The following is a 21,788-nucleotide window of genomic DNA, read 5'->3' on the forward strand; positions in this document are numbered from 1 at the left end:
ATGAGATTTATAAAAACAAGCTTCTTAGAAATGTCCAAGACAGCTTCCTAAGCAATTGTGTCAACAAAACATATTTACACATAGATTGAGAAAAAGTAGTAGTAAGTTCTGCCATTTAAACTTCCAGGCAGTTAGATAAAATAGATTAAAGATTTAGAAAAACTGAATTGATTGAATCATCTAACTTTTAAATCAGCTAATAAAAAGTATATCTAGTTTATAATGGATAAGAAATTTGTATCACTATTAGCTTAGCTTAAATCATACTGAAAATTGTTTGTATAATGAGAAAGATATAGACAGCAACAGTTTAAAACATGAAACTTCAGAAACATAAGGTACATATGGGAGGTAGAATTTTGAAAATATAAAGATTAAGTGACAGGAGAAAATTATATTAGCTTTGGTTAGAAATACTATCTCTCTTCTTCTAACAGAAAAGAAAAGACACAATGCTAGAAAATTCAGAAGTAGGAGGAATCCAAACAATCTTTTATTTTACTAAATACTGTGCTATAAGAAAAAGTAACCTTTCTAAATAATCTTAGTTTCCAAGAACACATAGGTGAATATTTTATTCTTGTTATTTTTTTCCTGGTTGTTGAATGTGCAATGCTCAGTTAACTTTTTTAATGCAATCTAGTTCTATTAGTTTGAACAGGTTTATGACTGAGTCTAAAAATTGTTTTCCATGCCCAATCTCAGAGAAAAGTTTTCAGCAAGTATCAAGTGTAACATTTGCTCTAAGCTTTTTGCAGATATTTTTATCTGGCTGACAAAGATTTCTTTTACTTTGCAATAGTTTCCCCATGAATGGGTATTGTATCTCATTTATTTTGTTAATAAGGTAAAATACATTGAGTCAATTTCAAATGTTAAATCAAATTTTCCTTTTTAGAAGAAACCCCTTGTCAAGCTGAAAAAAAATAAAAATTGTTTTGCAGTTAAAAAAAAGAATGTAAGGGTGGACTGAGGGTCATTCTAAGTGACGGTGAGTACGTGAGGATAAGAAGGCACAAACGGGCAAGGAGATGTGGTCTGGGTGGCCCTGAGTTGTGTGGAGAAGTGGAGATTAGGCTAAAAAAATGTAGTGAAGAATAGATCATGGGGGCTTTTTTGCAAAAGAGGAAAATTCAGGGGTGTGTGCACGCGCATGCGTGTGCGTGCGTGCGTGCGTGTGTGTGTGTGTGTGTGTGTGTCTCAAATCTTTAGAATACAGAAGTGTTAAGTAGGGCCTGAAGAAAGAATTCAGGGAGTGGAGAGAAAAAAAATACTAATCTCATTAACTGAAATTTAGCATTTCCTTAACATTTGTGTAGGAAACCATTTGCAGTAATACTAGTGTGATTTCATGACTAAAAGAATTAACATCTTTTTTCATATTATTTCAGAGTCGTTAACAGGTATCTCAAAATATTGCCAACACTTACCATACTTCTGAAATTATGGTGGCTCTTAGACTCCCTGCTAGGTCTAGTTATTGAATGTATTAATAAAAAAAGCACATATATTATTACCTCTCAAATCTTTTTACTGTATGCTGCCCCTAGGAGAATGCTTCCTATTTTTGGCGACTGTGGTACTCCGCCTTCCTTCTCTCTTGTGGGAAGGCCAAATATGGAAAGACCTGGCCGCTAGCAGAGTCCGCAGCAGTGCAGAGACAGGCCGACACGGCCTGTGAGGGAGCTCCCGCAACCTGCCTGTCCTAAGCAGACCCTCCATTACTTATAAAAATGGCTGGAAATCAAAGCCCACTGAATATTTGAGGAAATATAATGGATAAACCAAGAAAGAAGGACATGAACAAACAGTACTAATCCAGAAGAATTAAATACAATGCAAAAAAAAAAAAAAAGAAAGAAAGAAAGAAAGAAAAACCAGAAAGGAAAATCAAACAAACTAATCAAGGCAGTCAAAGAGATTCGAAAGGTTATTACATCCATAAATTATGAAAACTAGTCAGAAAGCAGAAACAGTTCTTTGATATTAAAATATACTTGCCTAAATAAATTGAACGACCCTCTTCTGTGCTGGTCTTAAATAACAAAATAGATAAAGCTGAAGTTTTTAGAGGTTAGATTTATCAAAGTTTTAGGAGACAAAGTTCAAAAAGTCTCCCAGCATTTAAAGCTAAGCGACAATGAAATCAAAAGCATGAGAAAAAGTAAAGAACTACGTAGGACATAGCAAAAGGTCCAAAATTCATCTAACAGAAGTTCCACAAGGAGAGGGAAGACAAGGTGTATTTCCTACAGTTCAAAGACTGAAATTCTCCGACTGAAAGGACTCATCTACTACAAAACCAAAATAATGCAACGTGACACACCAAAATACATCCTGGTAAAATATATGAACCCCAAAGACAGGAGAGCCTTATAAAAAACTGAGCTGCTATGTCTTCTAAGTAAATCTGAAAATTTCTTTCATTAGAAGCTGAATAGTGTAATTAATCGATGGTAATAACTACAAATTTACAGAGAGAAATTGCGAATCCCATGTACTTCCTGATAATACATCATGAAATTGCAAGAACTGGCTGAAATCTGGGTATCTATTTTAAGAATCCTGCAGAAAGGGATACACACGTTGAACCTCCTGTAGGTTTCCCTAAATAGCTCCAGCACCTTATTTGATGGTCAAGTGACTGCGCTGCACTGTAATGCAGCTCTGTCTCGGGGGCAGCAAAGTATGTGGGACTAAGCAGTCTGCGAGTGCTGTGCTATTTGAATTCCAATGTCTGTTTTTCATCATCTCCCCCTATTTCCCCTTGTATTGAGGTTATCAGTTGTCATTTCTTACAATTCTCAGTGTATTTATTTTGCGAATTACCTCCCCTCCACCTTGTCTAATCTGATCACTCTAATCTCTTCTAGTCTGGGAAAACAGATGATCCTGTCTGCTAAAGGGTGTCTAAAGTAAAAAGACACTGAATAAACGCCTTACTTTAAAAAGAATAAAGTTTAGGGTGTTTGTTAAAATTATTTAAAGATCTTAATGGTTTAACTTTTAAAATTGAAAGATTTTAAAATTTATGCATCTTTATGCTTAAACCCCATCTAATATTTGTTTTATATTCCAAAGCACCAAGAAAAATGATAGATACTTGGTTCAAACTCAATAAATATATTAATAAAAAGGCATCTTTGTTAGTAGATAAACATTCTACATAAAGGAAGCTCAATTAGTTAAACATTCTTAGTCTCTGGAAATGTTACAAAACTCTGAAAGTGAATGAATTCTGGAAAAATGAGTTATTATGTTGTGTTTTCTGCAAGGCCTTTTCTATCCAAGATTTTACACAAAGACTTTTATAAAGCTTTCTCCTTCATTTGCATGTGCTATTTCCTAATTTTGTGATCTAGTCCTACCAAATTTATAATAGCAATCCCCTACCTGTCCTGGAAGAGACGTGTTGCCAGCATATAGTTCATGGAGGTCTTGTGTTCAAGGTAGGACCTGAAAGACAAAGAAAGAAACTGATTATTTCTTAAGCTTGCTGAAGACAGAAAATATAGAAATAAAACCATGCATCAAGCACAGAAGTGACAGGTTTCTGATATACTGTTTCTAAAGTGGCAAAGGAGGCACTGCTCAAATTAAAATTATAAAATACAACAGTAGTGGAAAATACAATAAAATGAAAAGAATAGAGGGCTTAATTTAGAAAATAAGGAATAAAAGCAGAATTTCCTGGATTACTAAAAGGTGACATACTAAGTTCAGAAGATAAAACTGAAAAATAAAAACAAAACCACCAAAAAAATCATATATAGCAGGGGGAAAGGGTCAAGTGAAGCTGAGAATGGGGGATGTAAAGACATGAAAATGTAGACAGAAGATTGTTTCAATCAAGGTATTCCTCAAAAGATTTCTTGATGCCTATTGCTGGAGCCATACGCTTTCCCTTCCAAGCTTTCAGAAGTTGAATAATTTGTACCCCCAATTCATTCACACTTTGTCCACACGGTTCCCCAACATGGATCCTGCAGTGCAGCTGGACAAGTCTCCTGACCATCCTCTCGCACCACACCTCCCACTGGTCCTTTTGCTTCCGCCCGGACACCATTCATAATCTATTCTTCGCGAAGCAGCTCCAGTCTACCTGCTGCACGAAGCCTTCCGGATATGACTGCTCCAAGTCCACAGAGGCGCCCTTGTCTGAACTACCCTGGCCTTTACTGTATGTCTGAAGGACCTGTCATATACTGTCTCATACAGTAAAATGTTTTGTCTCAGAAAGCAGCACAATGAAGCAGGAAAAAAGTGGGATCTGGAGTCAGAAGCCCTGAATTGATTCCCACTGTGAGATCATGAACAAGTCACATTACTTTACTGACCCTTACTTTCCTTATCATTAAAATGAGAATAACAATGGTGTGTATATAGTATATTACAATTACATAGAGCTACAGAAATCTCAGCTATTTTTATTATATGTAGAAACAATTTCTCCATAATCATGCTGTTAACTCTAAAAGAACAGAGATCCCATGTAGTAGTTGTTTTATACTCCAAAGCACCGAGCAAAGTGCTAGACACTTGGTTAACACTCAATAAATATATACTAATAAAAATTTGGACAACTGGACTTCACTGAAATTTTAAACTTCTGTTCTTTAAAAGCCACTGTTACAAAAGTAAAAAATCTAGCCATAGGCTTGAAGAAAATATTCACAATATGAATATCTGAGAAAGGCCTTGTATCAAACATCCTTTATAATAAAATGATGAAAAGATAAAAATCCTAAATTTAAAATGGAAAAAAAGATACACAAATAACCAATAGCACATGAATGCTCTATCACATTATCCGTAGAAAAGCAAGTTAAAACTATAAAGATATGCTACTACTAGAATGCCTAAAATTGAAAGCCTGACAATAACAAGAGTTGACAAGGATGGGGAGCAACTGGAATGCTGGTAAAATGTAAAATGGTACCACATACTACCCTTTATTCCTTATCATGCCACCCACTTTTTCTATTCCTAGGTATTTATCCAAGAGAAATAATCCATATCCATACAGGGGCTTCTATATGAATGTTCATAGCAGCTTGCTCCATAATAGCCCCAAACTACACACAACCCAAATGATCCACAACAGCTGAATGAATAACCAAATTGTGGTATATTCATCTACTGAAACAGTACATAACGGTAATAAGGAATGAACTACTACTTTAAACAACAGGAATAAATCTCAAAATGCACCAAACAAAAAATTTCTGACACCAAAGAGTATGTATTGTAGGATTCCATGTATAAGAAATTCTAGAAAAACTAGAGTAACAAAAAGCAGACCCGTATATGTCTGAGACTTGAGGTAATGAGGGGACTGACTATAACCGGGTGCGAGGGGACTTCTGGAGGTGATGCAAATGTTCAGTATCATGATTGTCGTGATAGCACTGGTTAAGCTGGTGTTTATATTTGTTAAAACTCATCATCAAACTGTACACTTAAAATGGGTGCATTTTATTGCGTGTAAACCAGATCTTGAAGAGTAAAAATAAATAATATATTGTTTAGGCACACATATAGAAGATAAAACAATATTTTTTAATCAAGGTAATGAGAAACACAAAATATATAAACAAAATAAGAAAGGTATCACGTGGGAAGCAACGATGGCACTGTGTCACACTTTATCCAACTGTGTGGACCTCAGGTACAGATTTAAGTAAAAAAAAAAAAAAAAGGTAGTCACCTCACCCATATATTTCCCATGTTTCTGATGTAGGGAATATGCGAATAAATCCACCTCTCCGATCATTCTCTTCCTTCACCCTTCGTAAAACTTTGATCTACATGGAGGAAGAGAAAAGAAAATGAGTACCTATTGTGAAGACTGGAATCCATGTGGTTATATGACAGAAGAGAGCTATGACCCAAGAATATGAAAAAAACACAAGGAAGAATTAATTACATTTAAGATACTGTTTCCTGAGAAGAGATTTCCCCCATTTTGAATCTTTCTCTTTTCAGTATAAGACAGGAGCTGGTCATGAATACTATTAATAACTTGCTAATTTTCACTGATCCCTGTATTAACAAACAAAAGCCTGAAATGGAGGTATCCTTACCTCCTCCATTGAAAGACCAAGCACGGAACCGCCCAGCTTTCCCGGCACCTTCTCCCGGGCTGAGCCCACAAGGTTTTTCATCTCCGCATCACTGGCAGAGAGTGGACGGGAACGCTAAAAAAAAGGAAAAGCAAAAACAAACACAAAAACAAAAACCATTTTCATTATCTTTCTTCATTTCCCTCTATTCAGTCCACTGACATCATTATCTTTCCAAATATGTGTAAGCTCCAATCCAAAGCCCATTTTCTGTAATTAATCTCTTAGCTTGAAACCCTGGGAAATAGAGATGAAAGCTGGAAACTCCAAAGCAAGAAAACAGAAGTGTAGAAAAATACCATGGGTTGAGAGAAACAAGCAGGAAAAAAAGGAAGAAGTCCACATGTCTTTCTAAGCCACTAGTCCTAATCTTGGTTTAGCATACATTTAATATTTTCAGGAATATAGGGGAAAAAATCTCAATATAAAACGGTATATTTATTTCAGCTCCATTCTCTTCAGCACTGGAGAAGGACGATTAGAAGCGAGGCACAAGGCAGAACACTAAGGAGCAAGCTGCACTGGAGCAGATGAAAAAGCCTGGCTACAGCGCCGGGTTCCTAGTCCAGCCAGGCCCGCAGAGCAGATGAGAAAGCTCCCCAGGCACACCAGCGGGGGGAACCTGAAGAGGGAAAGGGGAGCGCCTCTAGGCAGGGTGTTCCTGACCAATCCCCCTACTGCCCCAGCTAGTCCCACATTCAGGTCAGACCGCCTAAGGGTTATAGCCGCAAGAACCAGAGCTGGCGGTCCCCAACACTATAGGATGTTTCAGAACCTGAGGAGAAAAATATTGAGATAAGAGTCATCGGTGACACATAAAAGAGCTGTGACCAAAGGCTACGACTTGAGAAATACTTAGGCTGCTGGACATTCAGAAACCTGAATCAAGGATGACTGCCCAAGGCACTCCACAAAAATAAATAATGTGCCATGTACCTCACGGATCCCCCAAATAATCTACGCTATTTCTGCTTCTGAACGATGATCAGGAACGTCATCTGAGAACAAAAGTTTTAAGTGACTTGATGTTATAGAAACAGAAAAATATAAAGGTGACATGGGAAGTCAGATGCTGTAAAGCAAGAGAACAAAGAGAACAAACTATTATTGAAACAGATGAAGTGACTGGTAAAATAAGACAAATCTGCCAAGCAGGAAAAATATGAAATAATTCAAGAAATGTGGATGTAAAGAGACTTTCAAAATTCCTACAAGTAACTTTGGCCAGAGAGAAGTAGTCCCATTTTCTGAAGCTATTACTGCATTTATTTTTCTCTTTGTGTAGACCTATGAAAAGGCATTTTGGTAACTAATGTTTTTAGCAATACTCACTCACTGACATGGGCTGAATTTTTGTGACCCCTCAAACTCATATGCTGAACCCCTTACCCCCAGTGTGATGGTGATTACAGATGAGGCTTTTGGGAGGTGATTAGGGTTAGATGAGGTCAGGAGGGTGGTGAGGTCCTGGTCTGATGGAATTAGTGCCCTTAAAACAAGGGACACCACAGAGCTTGTGTTCTCTCTCTGTTTATTTCCCTCTAAACTATTAAAAGGCTGAAAGAAAGAGAGATGTGAAAAGTTGTAGCTACTAAAGTAGCTAGGAATCTCAAGTGCCTCTCTAAAAATCTACCCACATTTCCAGTGTCCTTGGGAAGCTACTAGAAAATGTCAGACTAGAAAGTCAAAACTATTTTGCCAATCTCAGCTTTCTAATAATTTGAGATTTGAAAGAATTTTTAAAAATCAACACAATATCTGCTGTACTGGTTTATAGAGAAATGTATTATAAACACCAACACATTATTACCTTAGACCACTAATTGAATCTTACCTATATATATATGAAATGAACTACTATGGAATGTGACCTAAACTGTAGACGCAGGTGACAAAAGGCAGTGAGGGACTTCCTGTCAAGATGGAGATAAAAGTACTCAAGCTTTGCCTCTTGACACAACTACAGAGAGAATTACAACTATTTCTCAAAGCAAATAACAACCAGACCCATTAGAAAATTAAGCTGTATGGAAGTCTGACAACCAAGGATTTAAAGAAGTCACCTTCATCCTGAGAGGTAGGAGGGGCACAGTTGCAGAGATGGGAAGAGAGGCGCAGAGATGTGGTGTGACATGGAGAAGCAGTGGCAACGGAAGGGGTAGTCCCACATTCACATGTGGTGGATAAAAATCGGGAGGGATACCTTGGGAGCAAGTGATCCCAGCCACAGGCCAGACTGCACAGCCCAGCGTTCCAGTGTTGGGAAGATAAGTTCCCATAACTCCTGGATGTAATAACCAGTGGGAGGTTGGGGAGGCAGAAGAAACTGCTGGATTTTCAGGAGGGTTCTTTTAAAAGGCCTGCATGGACTTAAAACGTACACAAACCCACCCACTCTGGAATTCACCACCAGGGCATCAGCTGGAAGGGCGCCAGTTCCATACAGGAAGTGGATGAAGTGACTGGAAGTGGGGTGAGTGCCTGGAAAACCTCCAGAAGCTGGGCAGCGGCACTGTGCCCTCTCCGAGCCCTCCCCCGACACAGAGGCACAAAGCGGTAAAGCGGGTTGCCTCACCCAGGCGATTACCTAAGGCTCTGCCCCACACAACTGACAGGTGCCTTTTACAGGGAGTCAAAGCAACTCTACCTAATACACAGAAACAAATACAGGGAGGCTGCCAAATTAAGGACACAAAGAAAATATGGCCCAAATGAAAGAAGAGAACAAAACCCTAGAAAAAGAGCTAAATGAAACACAGATAACCAAACTATCAGATGCAAAGTTTAAAACACTGGTGATCAGGATGCTCAAAGAACTCACTGAGTACCGCAACAATATGAGGGAAGAAATGAAGGTTACACTAAGTGAAATACGGAAATATCTACAGGGAACCAACAATGGAGAGGATGCAGTCGAGAATCAAATCAACAATTTGGAACAGAGGAAGGAAAAAGCATTCAATCAGAGCAACAGGAAGGAAAAAGAATTCAAATGGATGAGGACAGGCTTAGGAAACTCTGGGACAAATTTAAAAGTACCAACATCTGAATCACAGGGGTGCTAAAAGGAGAAGAGGAAGAGCAAGAAATTGAAAACTTATTTGAAAAAATAATGAAAGAAAACGTCCCTAATTTGGTGAAGGAAATAGACATACAAATCCAGGAAGCACAGAGAGTCCCAAACAGTTGGACCAAAAGAGGACCACACCAAGACACATCATAATTAAAATACCAAAGTGAAAGATAAAGAGAGAATCTTAAAAGCAGCAAAAAGAGAAAAGAAGAAAGTTACCTATAGAGGAGTTCCCATAAGACTGTCACCTGATTTCTCAAAATAAACTTTGCAGGCTAGAAGGGACTGGTATGACGTATTGAAAATGACAAAAAGCAAGAACCTACAACCCAGATTACTCTATCCAGAAAAGCTATCACTTAGAATGGAAGAGGAGATAAAGTGCTTCCCAGACAAGGTACAGCTAAAGGAGTTCATCATCATGAAGCCATTATTACATGAAATGTTAAAAGGACTTACTTAAAAAAAAAAAGAAGAAGAAGAAGAAGAAGAAAATCAAATCTATGAACACTTAAAGGGCAACAAATTCACAACTACCAACAACTGAATCTAAAAAAACAAACTAAGCAAACAACCAGAACAGGAACAGCATCATAGATATGGAGATCAATTGGAGGGTTAAATGGAGATCAGCTTAGAGAGGGAATGGGGAGACTGGGAGAAAAGGTGCAGGGATTAAGAAGCATAATTGGCAGGTACAAAATAGACAGGGGTATGTCAAAATAGTATAGGAAATGGAGAAGCCAAAGACCTTATATGCATAACCCATGGACATGAAATAAGTGTGTGGCGGGGGGGAGGATTGCTAGAGGGAAGGGAGGTACTAGGCAGAGGGGGGCAGTGGGGGAAAAATTGGGATAACTGTAATAACACAATCTATAAAAAAATATTTTTAAAAAAAGAAAAAGCAGTAAGAAAAGGGGAGCTATGAGAGGAGGAGGAGGGAGTGAGAGGGGAGGTCAAGGAAGAGGAGGAAGAGATGCTTATGAGTGCCAAGAAGACACACCTGGAGATTAAAAGCAAAGGAAAAGAAAAAAAGAATCAACCCATTAGAAAGGCCATCAGAAACTGTCAAAAAATGAGCAAAACAGTCCAAGTGAATGCCATTCTGTAGTTTTGACTTTGTGTGGTAGATAGAATAAATCTGTATATTCCATTGGATTGAATGAATGCACTAAGGAAATAAAGCACATCTGAACTTAAAGGGAATCATTGTCTCTGGCTAGATGACACATGATTTAAATTATTGGGTACTCAGATAGACTTTAAACTGCCAAATACTGTCTAGGTGAAAATTCTGCCATGCAACATGTATCAAAGATATTAAATTATTATCAGTACAACTTAAGATTCAGAAATATACCAAGAGAAGAAACCCTTACACATCTAACCTTTATTGCGAGGGAAGAAATGACTGAGAACGTAAATATTAAGACAAAGAACCATCTGTCCCCACAAAAAAAGCACTAAGAAATGGATGTTGAATCAGAGAAATGACTCTTAGCCTAAGAAAACTGGCAAGTACCAGCAATGAAAAGAACTGGAAAAAACACAGAATATGAAAAAAGGTGAGGTATTTTAAAAGATATCACATTTGAAGGACAAAAATAAAATCTGTTTGACAGAGAACACATGCAAAGAATAAAAATGTCCCAATGCTGTTTTACAAAGTTTAGAATTGTGTTAAAAACAAATGAACGAGAAATAGCTCAGTTTATTTGTGATAATAAAGGATAAGATCAAGTTTAAAAAGCAAAATGAATTAATTCTATCAAATTAAAGAAAATAAACAAAAAGGACCAAATATGAATAAATCGGGGGGAGACAAAAAAAATGGCTAATCAGGAAGATTTAAATGTAATGATAACCAGAAGTATACTTTGAAATTATAAAAAAAGTAAGTAGGCTTGTGTTACCATAAAAAGATATATAATATTTGAAAATTTGGAATAAATGTAAGTCAGCAAAGTCTGAGAGACATGCATCTTCTTATTAAGGGAAGTGGCTTTAAAAATAAACAAGCAAATAAAAAAATTTACCCAGATCACTTACAGTTACGTTTGAAAAATCATGAAGAACTGAGTAGGTACCACAGAATTAAAAAAAATAAGTGAGGTACCAATCTTCAAAAATGTAGTATGTTCCTGCTGATTATCTCCTGGGAAGTCTAACTTGAATCCCTAGTAAACCAGAATAAATATTAGAAGACAAAAATCCATAAACATTGAGTTTAATGGGCTCATGAACAGTATTATAGCATGGACACTGCTTTACATTAAAACATGTTTTAAAATCTTGATTTTTAGGACAAAACTACAAAAAAGGAAGTACAGCAAATAGATTTAATGTCTTCAGATTTCACAGAAGCATTTGTAAAAATTTCATACAATTTTCATTCAGGGCTTAATGTTATGATATAATAAATAAAATATACCATCAAAAATTGAAAACAGTTAAAAGACGTACTGTAGGATAAGTAGCAGTGAATCAAGTTAGGAAGTGATTTCCAAAATGGGTCTTAAGTATTATTTAGAATCTTCATTACTGTCTGGAAGGATGGATAAGTAAGAAAGTAATTTATTTGCATTTATAGATGACGGCAAATATGAAAAACATGATTATAGGTAAAAGCAAATCGAAAGACACCAGATACTGGCTATTGAATCAGTAAAGGGAAAATCAACAGGATTGAAAATATGAAAGGGACTAAATCATCGGGTGGTAAACTATGTGTCCAGAGCTATCCTGAGTATTTTACCTGTCATTTATCATTTCTTTCTCACCCTAACTCCATGTATATGTTATTATTCTCATTTGACAGATGCAGGAAGAGAGCCTCAGAAACTTGAGGGAACTTGTCCAAGGTCTAACAGTTAAGCTACTGACAGAGCAAATTTTGAATCCAGGTCTATCTGATTCTAAAGGCCACGTTCTTTCCACAAAGCCATGCCGCCTGCCTTGAAATACTGGAAAGTAATTTCTGGTGAGTGGAAAATTTGAACAATAGAACTCAAAGGAAAGATGAAATATAGAAAGAGATAATGGATTAAAAAGGAATAGTCAGACAACCAGTGGGCAAAGAGCTGTGAATTCACAATCTGACAGCAACAGAAAAACCTGTCATAGCCTTAACAGCCAGAGCGGAGAATTTCTTTTCTTTTCTGTTTCTACTGAGTTCCGACTAAACTACTGTAGAGTTAAGAGTGCCTCATTAACAGAAAGACAGTGACAAAGTAGAACACTGCAAAGAACAATAAGAGTCAAAGAATTCAGTATGTCTAAAGTTGGCTGAGTAAAACCAGAAAGGCTTTGTGTCATGTTAGCAGTGTTCAAAGACGCAACTACCAGGCTATTGCAACCTACGGCACTTCCAGCGAGGGAGCAGATGTGCTAGACTTGAAATGGGTAAAGGGAAATGAAGATTAGAATTACCTATCAGAGACACGTCTTTGGAGGCAAAGTCAGAAAGCTATGAAACAGTACTTTTAATGTTCTCCTTAAGTAAATTAGTTTAAGAGATATTTAGAAGGTAAGCTCTTTGAAGTCCACAGCCCTGGATTTGAGGCAGGGCTGGGGGGTGTTGTTTGTTTGCCGTGGAGAACAGTTAGCAAACTTAGGTACTTGCTAAATGTAAAACGCTAAATACTACAGAGCTTTGAATTTCACCAACTAAACACCGAAATCCATATTACAGAACCACATTATCCAGTTACTAAATACTACACAACCAGTAAGTTTGTTTTTTTTTAATTTCTTGGATTCACATAAGCCATGTTAAATCACTTTGTCCAAAACAATAGATAAGAAAGTTACAATTCAAGCTTCTGAACTTATTAGAAACTACATCGGTGAGGACAAATGTCAAAATAAACATGCTGCTACAGAACAGTTGCAAGTAACACACTTATGTATGAAACACCTATATTCCTTGTATCAAAACATCAAATAGCAGGAGCAGTACCCTCACTGCTACCCTATCACTTCAAAAAGATGTTTAAAAAGAAAATCTTCATGAAAGAAAGTGACAGTTATTCTCAAACACTGCTAACAAGAACAATTAAGAGGGCAAAAGTTGATCATTAAAAGATGGAGATAAAATACTGTCTTTATTTTAAAGGCCGGATTTAAGACATTAATAATGGCAGAGTTGCCAAGAGTATGCAAATCACTACATATATCAAATGTCATCTGTTGAGAAACTCCAATACAGCCCTACCCAAAGCGAAAACGTTCCAATATTAACCCACTGACAACAATATGTTTTGTAAGATATCTGAGCAAAAGAAAGGTTAATTGTGAACTATGGTATCTTTCTGGAATAGTTTGGTTAAAGAAATGGAATATGCCCCTAAACACTGTTCGTCATTTACATTTGACAGCTTCCATCACAGCATAATCACTCTCAGGAAAAGAGGATTCATAAATTCTTGCAACCTCTACTCTTAGATTCCATATCCAAAAAGACCTCTGTGCATTCACTTTCACATATTCTATTTTACATGATTAAATTGTTCAACAAGCAGGTGCATAAAATATGTAATATGAAAGAGTAAAGCTGAAAGGCTTTCCATTTAGGGAATGGAAATAAAAATTTGAATGAAGTCTCCAAATGATCCAGAACTTACCTGTTTAGTGTTTGATGACTGACACTGTGCAGATACTGGACGCTATAAAAGACAGAAAAATGGAATAAAGCCTTATCTTCTCCTAATATGCCTATATTTTCCAAATCCTAATCTATGATATAAACAAGAAGAAGATGATATCCATGCAAAAACCAAAAGAGACCTATACTGTGTGCTCAGAAAACGAGAGCACTGTACCTATTCCAGTTTCCTCCTCTTACCACGGAGGGCACGATCCCACTGTCACGAACCAAAGATCCTGAAGTTAACCACTCCTCCTGATCAATGTGTTTTTAACACAGTGTGTAAAACCAAAAGTAAATAAACAAACAATCCTAGTCTATAGTTTCTTTACCCATTAATAAACGTCCTCTGGGTCCACTTATGGATGAGGTCATGCCATTATCTACCAGGCAGCAAAACAAATGGTGATAAATTCTCTATGATTTGCAAAGTGTTGCCAATAGAAGCTGACAGACAAGCTAAGAAAAGGGATCAATTCATCGAAGACTGACACACAGCTACCCCTAAAGTGAAACTCGGCAGAAATGCCATTAAAGCTGTGCAGAAACATTTCACAATCCTTTCTATACAATCCTGTGGCTCTTGCCACAGATACTGCAGAAAAAGACTTGCAAAGGAACACGACTGCCTAAATTCAGTTCTCCTAGTAACCTCTGTTAATCCCTGCTTCTTCTTATTACAAATTAAAGAAAACCCTTTGATCTGTGATGATGTACTGATCAAGCACAACCTTGTTATCTGGTTTTACTTCTAATCCAAGATAATTCCCCTTAAAATGTAGCACACCTTGTTCCATATCACAACACTGTCTACAGCAAGAGGTCACAGGTAGGCAGGCAGCCCGCAGACTGAATCCAGTGCAAAGACCTGTTATGTTTGGTCTACAAAGGTTTCTTTTTAACTGAACTAGTTGCCAATATTTTAAAATAAGATTTCTGATTCCTCTTGATAGTAGGAAAATCTGACAACACTTGGCCCACACTCATAGACAGCAACGACCAGCTAGAGCACATTAGTAAAATAACTGCCCCTTTTTATGGGACACATGCACTCTCCAGTTTCCTGCAGTCCCTTCACTCTTAGCTGTATTATACCTGGCCCTGTTTCCTCATTTCCACTCTCTGCCTATTGCCCCTATAGGTATTTGAGTCTATAAACCCTGTTCTAATAAAAAGATATCTGAATAAATAGCATTATATGGGCATGGCAAATAGAAACAGCATTACTCTAAACAAGACCAGAAAGCCAAAAGATGAGGAAGAAGAGGAGCAGGAGGCCCTGGCTGGTATGGCTCAGTGGACTGAATGCTAGCCTACAGACCAAAGGGTTGCCAGTTCAATTCCCAGTCTGGCATATGCTTGGGTTTCGAGCCAGGTCCCCAGTTGAGGGCGTGCAAGAGGCAACTGATTAATGTTTCCCTCGCACATCAATGTTTCTCTCCCTTTCTCCCTCCTTTCCCTTTCTCTCCTTTAAAAAAAAAAAAAAAAAAAGAGTGGGAGGAGAAGGGAGGAAGAAAGGGATTAAAGGAGGGCTAAAGTAGAAGGGGGGGGGGGGGGGAAGAAAAAGGGAAAGGGAAGGGAGAGGGAGGAGAAGAAGAAGCTGTTTCTGTCTTCAGAGAGCTTACAATCCAGCAAAGGAGAGCAAAGGAGTACTGGACAATTTAAAAGCAACAAATCAATGAATGCAAAACAGTGCAATAGACAATAAGTAAATAATACTGAAATGAAAAGTAAAGATAATGACAGAGTGGATGGATTTAATAAGAAATAATCTCCAAATTTCTGAGCAGGTGAGTTAATCTGGACGGGAAGAGGGGAGAACATGGACCTTTTTGGATAAGACAAAGAAACAAGCAGACACTAGCCAGGTCTATACAGGCAGGGGTTGAATAAAGGATGGAATGAGTAGACAGAATGATTAGCTGATTGGTTTAACTGGAACAAATTCACAAAGACTGGAGCAACGCTTGATCAAGTGATGTTTCAGACACGCACAGGCTTCTACTGGCATTTTATCTCATTTAACGTCAATCAACACCTCATCACCACTGAGGATTCTTTTGAAGAGAACCACTTGTAGAGATGATATAATTTCAAATAAGCATCTCTGAAGATCAAAAACAATGTGACACAGTAATGACTAGAAATGTGTAAGCTACCTCTCTGTGCCCAATTTTACGATCATATCAATTTGAGGAAAAAAAGGGCAATTTTTACAAGGAGAAAAAAATTATAAAGGAAAGATAATGGAAAAAGAAGCCAAAAGAAAAGAAAAAATAAAAAGCAGACAGTGAGTTTGTTTGAAAGCATAAGCTAGTAGCCACAGATGAATACAACTGCCTTCTATATCTGGAATGATCCCCAGATTCTCCGGCTCTGAGTGACCTCATATTCACGGAGCTCCAGCTCATTCATTTACATCAGCTGCCACTTTCCAGCACGCTGCCTCCTGGGGGCTCCCTGATACTGAATTTGCTTACCTGAGGTTTCTGAAAAGGGTTTCGCCTGGAGGACTCAAAGGTGGGATAAATTGGCCGGCTGGATGCCCTCTGGGCAGGATCTTGGCACACAAAACCTGAATGGAGAACGGGAAACATTAAAACCTGCCATTTTCTAGAAAATCAGCAGGTTTAGCTGCACCTTTTCTTTAGATGTACTAATTCAACATCATAAATACTACGGTGATCCATCCTCAAGAGAATTAGATTAGACATGACTCTCCCACACACACATTCTGCCTGAACTTTGAACCGCCATAACTGGGGAAAACAAGAAAGGAAAATACAAAGCCTAATCAGCCTTCCTTGTTGGGGAGCTAAAATGCGACTCTGATGGAAAAAGAGATGTACACTTTCGATGAACTTCAGCGCAGAGGAACAAACCACCATTTAAAAATGCACAGTTGTTAATAGGAACAAATTATTTTAAAGTGGTTTCCTGGGTGGTGCCTGGAATATAATGTTGTTTTTACCGGGAGAATCCAGAAGCAAGTGAGGAGTCTTGTCCTGTTGCAGGATCCACTTCTGGAACTGCTGAAGGTGTTCTACTGGCAACTTTCAAAATGAGCTTTGTAGGGGGATAAATGGTGATGGAAGGAGACTTGACTTGGGGTGGTGAATACACAATACAATATACAGATGATGCATTATAGAACTGTACCCCTAAAACCTATATAATCTTATTAACCAAAGTCACCCAATAAATTCAATTTTAAAAAGTCAACAACAACAACAAAATGAGTTTTGTCACTTTTCTATGGCTTAAGAGATTAAGCTTGGGCTAATTTCCCTCATATCCTAAGAGGAAGCAGATTCCCACCTAAGGAGAACAGAGTCCCTAAGTTTTACAGCTGGTACACCAAGTACTAGTTCATTTCAAATGTATTTTATTACAATTTTTTAGAGTGCTTAAAAAAACAACAACATACCTACCTGACTGCCCATCTCCATTTAAAAGTTTTGGCTTATCTACTCAAAAAGGGGTTTCTTCCTTGAACTCCTTCAGTTATAACTACTTCAGTTATAGCTTCTACAGCAGGTCGTGTTGACACCAGTGGAGACTGTCTAGCAGAAACATAGCCAGTCTCCTTTGTAACAAAGCTTCTTCAGTGGGTTTCACTGTCCCAGTTCAGAGAAAAATTTACTTTCTCCAGATCTTTGCTTAATTCTCTTCCTCAGCTCATAATTCCTGTGCCCAGGAATTAAGTCTCAGCCCTAGTTGTGGTTCAACCTCAGGACAGGATGGAGCCAGGGGCAGTAGAAACACATAAACACTTCCCTGAAAATATAATTTTTTAGTACAAAACATCCAGCATGGCTTAGGAACTGCCAATTGGCAACACCTATAGAGCCTGACAAAATGGATGCTCTGGGTAACTTCTGCGTGCGTTTTCAGAAAACACCACTACTCACCTACAACAGTGAACATATCTGAAATCATACTGGCTTTAATCTTTAGGTCCAGGGGTGCATCGCTAACAGAACAAAGAAAGAAGAGAGCAATCGGTAATTTTATAGATTTACATAATAGCTGCCCCTCACGGGCCCCAATATAGCAAAACTTCCAAATGTCAATGAGCAGCAACACACAAAGCACATCAAATCCATGAAAAAAGAAAAAGAAATCTGGCAAAAATACTAGAAATAAAAGCTCGGTGTGAAACTCATCCTCTGTAAGACAGGCCGAGCACTGAGGCGCTGATTGCCTGACACGCAATCTTTTTATTCCAGGAGGTCTTATGCAATTCAAATTTTGCACAAGTCAAGGATACTGCCTCATTATCACTGGATTTGAGAAGTTCAGACTTTTAATATGCTCTTTCATAAGTGTGCCCGTCATTCACATTATTATTTACTGATGCAATAGTCAAATCACATTTGCATGCGAAAGAAGAAACTTTGGCTACCTCGGTATTTTTTTAAAGGCTTCACTTTCTGTTCTAAATCAATCTTCTTAAGCTTACAGGCTTGCAAATGAGGGCAAAAAATTACAAGTTATACCAAAATATCACCAGATGATGCAGCAGGAATCCACATGGAAACAGAAACAACACGGACTGGGAGCTGGAGGCCTCCCTGTGGCAGTGACTGCCTGCTGGCCGTGGTGTTCAAGTGTTTCTCCACGAACCAGGCTGCTCTGGCTGCTGGACCCAACACTCCATCCTGGGGATCGCTAACGCTGTCTGAGGGCCCTTGCTGGGTGATCTGGACAAAGCCGACTGAACAAGAGAATAGCATATCTGAAGCATCTAGCTCCCCACCTTACTATTGGGATTAAGCCAAACTCCCACCCCACAAAGTAGTCAATCTGTCTGGATGTGATTACGTGGCATTTTGCCAACATTGGCTCATCCTTAAAAATTCAGCACCTGGGTGGTCTCTAGAATAAATTTCCAGGGTTCTCTAGCTGTTTAGAGAAGCATATAACAACTAATAGAAACTCTGACTGTAGCTGTAGGTATAGGCAAAATTTTCTCTGGTATTGAAAAATATGCTTCCTCCATTCTTCTGAATAATAGGTAGGTTAAAATTTGTTTTTAATTGCCTGAAGTTTTTAGACTTTAATCTTGGGTAGATATCAGGACATGAGGAGGGTAAACAACCAGCTGTTATCTATATGACCTGAGATCCAGCTCTCTATCTTTATAGTATATGTGGACTTGAGTCTGCATAAACGTTTCATAAAAAAGGAAACATAATACCACATGTACTTCTTTAGCCTTAGCAGAACACCTACAAAGTTAAAAGAGAGAGGGCGGGGGTCGGGGGGAGGACTGGGATAAAAATTAATGCAGGAAGTGTCCCTTAAAAACCCAACAGCTCAGTAAACAGCACAAATTGGCTAGTAAGATAGGGATCCACAGTTGCCATACGGACTTTGACAACTTATCACAACTCTCCCAGTTTTAGAAATTCTAGACCCCTCTATCTAGTAACCAGGGAAAGATATCTCCTAGAGAAATGACCAGGGGGAAAAAGTGTTTAAGTGCTGTTCACTGGAGATTTCTCCTTTTCTAGTAGATGGAACAGACTACTTACCAAGCCAAAGAAGGAGAGAGATTCACTTCCAACAACCATGGCTTCAGAGTAGAATCTATGAGCACGTCAAAGCCATAGAGTTCTAGAAATACAACATAACACAATACACAAGATCATTTTCCATGTCACAACCAAACAAAGATCTGGAAGACTCACTCCAACTTCCTAGGCATCAGAGGCCTAGAAACTTGCTGAGTAAGTAGTAAATAGAGGTAGACACAGAATCTTTCAAGTTCAAGAACAATTAATCAAGCTCTAGAGATAATAAGAAAACAATGCTATAAAATTCCACTGTTTTAATCACCTTACTCCATTGACATTCCTGAGTTCTACACAGAAAGTGGCCTGACTCTAAAGGTTAACAAGCATGATTCTGCTGTGCTATGGGTAAAACAATGTTGGGAAAAAGAATGCCACAGTGCATCCAAATCAATGTTGTTTGGGGCTTGGTGCGGACTGTCCCCACCACTTCCCCACCACACTCTCAAAACAGAAAAATCTCCTGACGGCATCTCTCTAGGATTCTTCCACCACATTTTCTCAAACCAAGATCTTGCTTTTGCAACCTAGACAAGAAAACATCTAAGTGTAAAATATATTCTCTTCCCTCCCCTGTTGTTTCAATTTCCTTTTGAAGAGAAAAAAAAAAATACCCTGGCCGAACACAGAAAGACAGAAAGACAGGAGAGAAAGGAGAGCACCAGCGGCAGCAGAGCGGGACTGCGGGAGCCGTCTTGCACCACCACGGGGAGGGAGCCAGAGATCGCACTTCAGTGGCTTCTGGATTCTTTACTGATTCTCTAACTCTAACCCTGCAACTGCTGCAAAGAGCAAAGCAAAAGCCATGGGCAGACTTCTCTCCCAGGATGCAGGGGTGAGGGGCTAACATTGGAACCTCAGTTGGCAAGCTTTACTCTCACTATTATTATTACTATTAATAAGACCCTTTCCACAGTCCTCCTTGATATACATAGAATGTACCAAACTTTGAGAAGTTCCACTCATTCTCGAACATCCCACTCTGTTCCTCACATACACTCTTTGCACCTGCTTTCCAGGAGAAAACACCAGCTTCCTTACAGTTCCAGCAGAGGCCACAGGCCACAGCTCATACCCACAAAACACCACCAAGTATTTTCCAGAAATTTATTTTGAAACAAATTTCTTTATTACAAAAAGGATTTTCCCATTTCTCTCAAAAACATAGAGAAATAAATGTAGGCTTCTAAAAAGATGGTGCCAACGACTCTCCTCTAGAACAAAGGAACACTGATGTAATATCGAGGATCCCAGAAAGGGAATCCAGACACCTGGATCCTCCTCATGACTTCCCTGTGAGACAGGGAAGTCATTTCTCTCTCAGATTACTTCTTTATCGTCTTTTACTTTCCCTTATGCTCTCCGTTATTTATCATTTGCCAATATTTGTATGCTCAGTAAACCTATATCCAGGATTCCTGTTTATGCAATATGGATTCACACAGACATTCACATTCAGATTTTCTCTCAGGAAAAGTTTCTGTGAGTGAGTTGGTTTCCATAGTACTTATCTGGGATTCCATTTAATTTGCAAAAATAATCACAAACTGTAAGAAAGTCTGAGGTGGGATTCGTTTTCATGTAAATACACAAAAATCACATATTATCTATACTATGAAATATAAAGAATAGAAAGGTCCTTCACTTATTTTCTTTTGTTAACAAACTATAGCTTTTCTGGCCAATACATTCTTCTGAATATTTTACCTAACCTTCATTCATCCATAGAATATTCCCCTTTTTAATCTGAGAAAAATCTTTTGTGATATGGCACTTAAGTAACTAAGGCATTTAAAAGGGAAAACCTAACTGTGAAATCTACAAGTCCATCTTAATATCACATAAGCAAGAGGGAACAGGATATGGGTCTGATACAAGAGAAACAACATTCTTTTGATTTTGTAAAAGCTGAAGCACAGGATTTGACTGTTTCATAAAGTGGTAATATTATTAATAATAGTATAAGGAACAGGGTGAGAATGATGATTGATCCACATATTGATCAGATTTGCAGAATCAGCCACAAATGAAGACAAATTGAAATCAGAATAACAATCAATTAGATCAACTATTTTCAATACCTTGCTTTAAGCAGCCAACACATTTACTTCTCTATTTCCCAAATTAAGAGGCAAATTCCAAGAATTTCAGCTGAAAGGCTGAGAACCAACATTCTGGGAAGGAAAAACAAGGACCCAAAGAGAGAAAACACCCTTTACAATGACAACTTAATTTTTACTCAGGTGAATAAAGCCCATTAGTGCTAAACGATGTCATAACCAGCTTTGACTCTAACTACATGTGTAGATGAACCCAGCTTGGATCTACTATAATTTAAGAGTGGGGTAAGAATGTGAGAGCATATGACA

The 21,788-nt window shown here is 38.1% G+C and overlaps 1 protein-coding gene across 2 annotated transcripts in view; it reads right to left on the reverse strand.

Annotated features, from left to right (window-relative positions):
• TTLL5 (tubulin tyrosine ligase like 5) overlaps positions 1 to 21,788 on the reverse strand; it is a 246,195-nt gene that overhangs the window by 168,251 nt on the left and 56,156 nt on the right. For both annotated transcript variants that reach the window (XM_054567237.1, XM_054567238.1), the window contains exons 13-18: positions 19,381 to 19,462; positions 17,755 to 17,816; positions 16,324 to 16,418; positions 6,084 to 6,197; positions 5,713 to 5,804; positions 3,394 to 3,456 (exon numbers count right to left, since the gene is read on the reverse strand). In XM_054567237.1, coding sequence (XP_054423212.1) covers positions 3,394 to 3,456; positions 5,713 to 5,804; positions 6,084 to 6,197; positions 16,324 to 16,418; positions 17,755 to 17,816; positions 19,381 to 19,462 — 508 coding nt within the window. The remainder of the gene's footprint in view (positions 1 to 3,393; positions 3,457 to 5,712; positions 5,805 to 6,083; positions 6,198 to 16,323; positions 16,419 to 17,754; positions 17,817 to 19,380; positions 19,463 to 21,788) is intronic.

The sequence above is a fragment of the Pteronotus mesoamericanus genome, unplaced genomic scaffold (assembly GCF_021234165.1).
Source record: "Pteronotus mesoamericanus isolate MK-2021 breed Mesoamerican mustached bat unplaced genomic scaffold, CSHL_Meso_final contig_182, whole genome shotgun sequence".
NCBI lineage: Eukaryota > Metazoa > Chordata > Mammalia > Chiroptera > Mormoopidae > Pteronotus > Pteronotus mesoamericanus.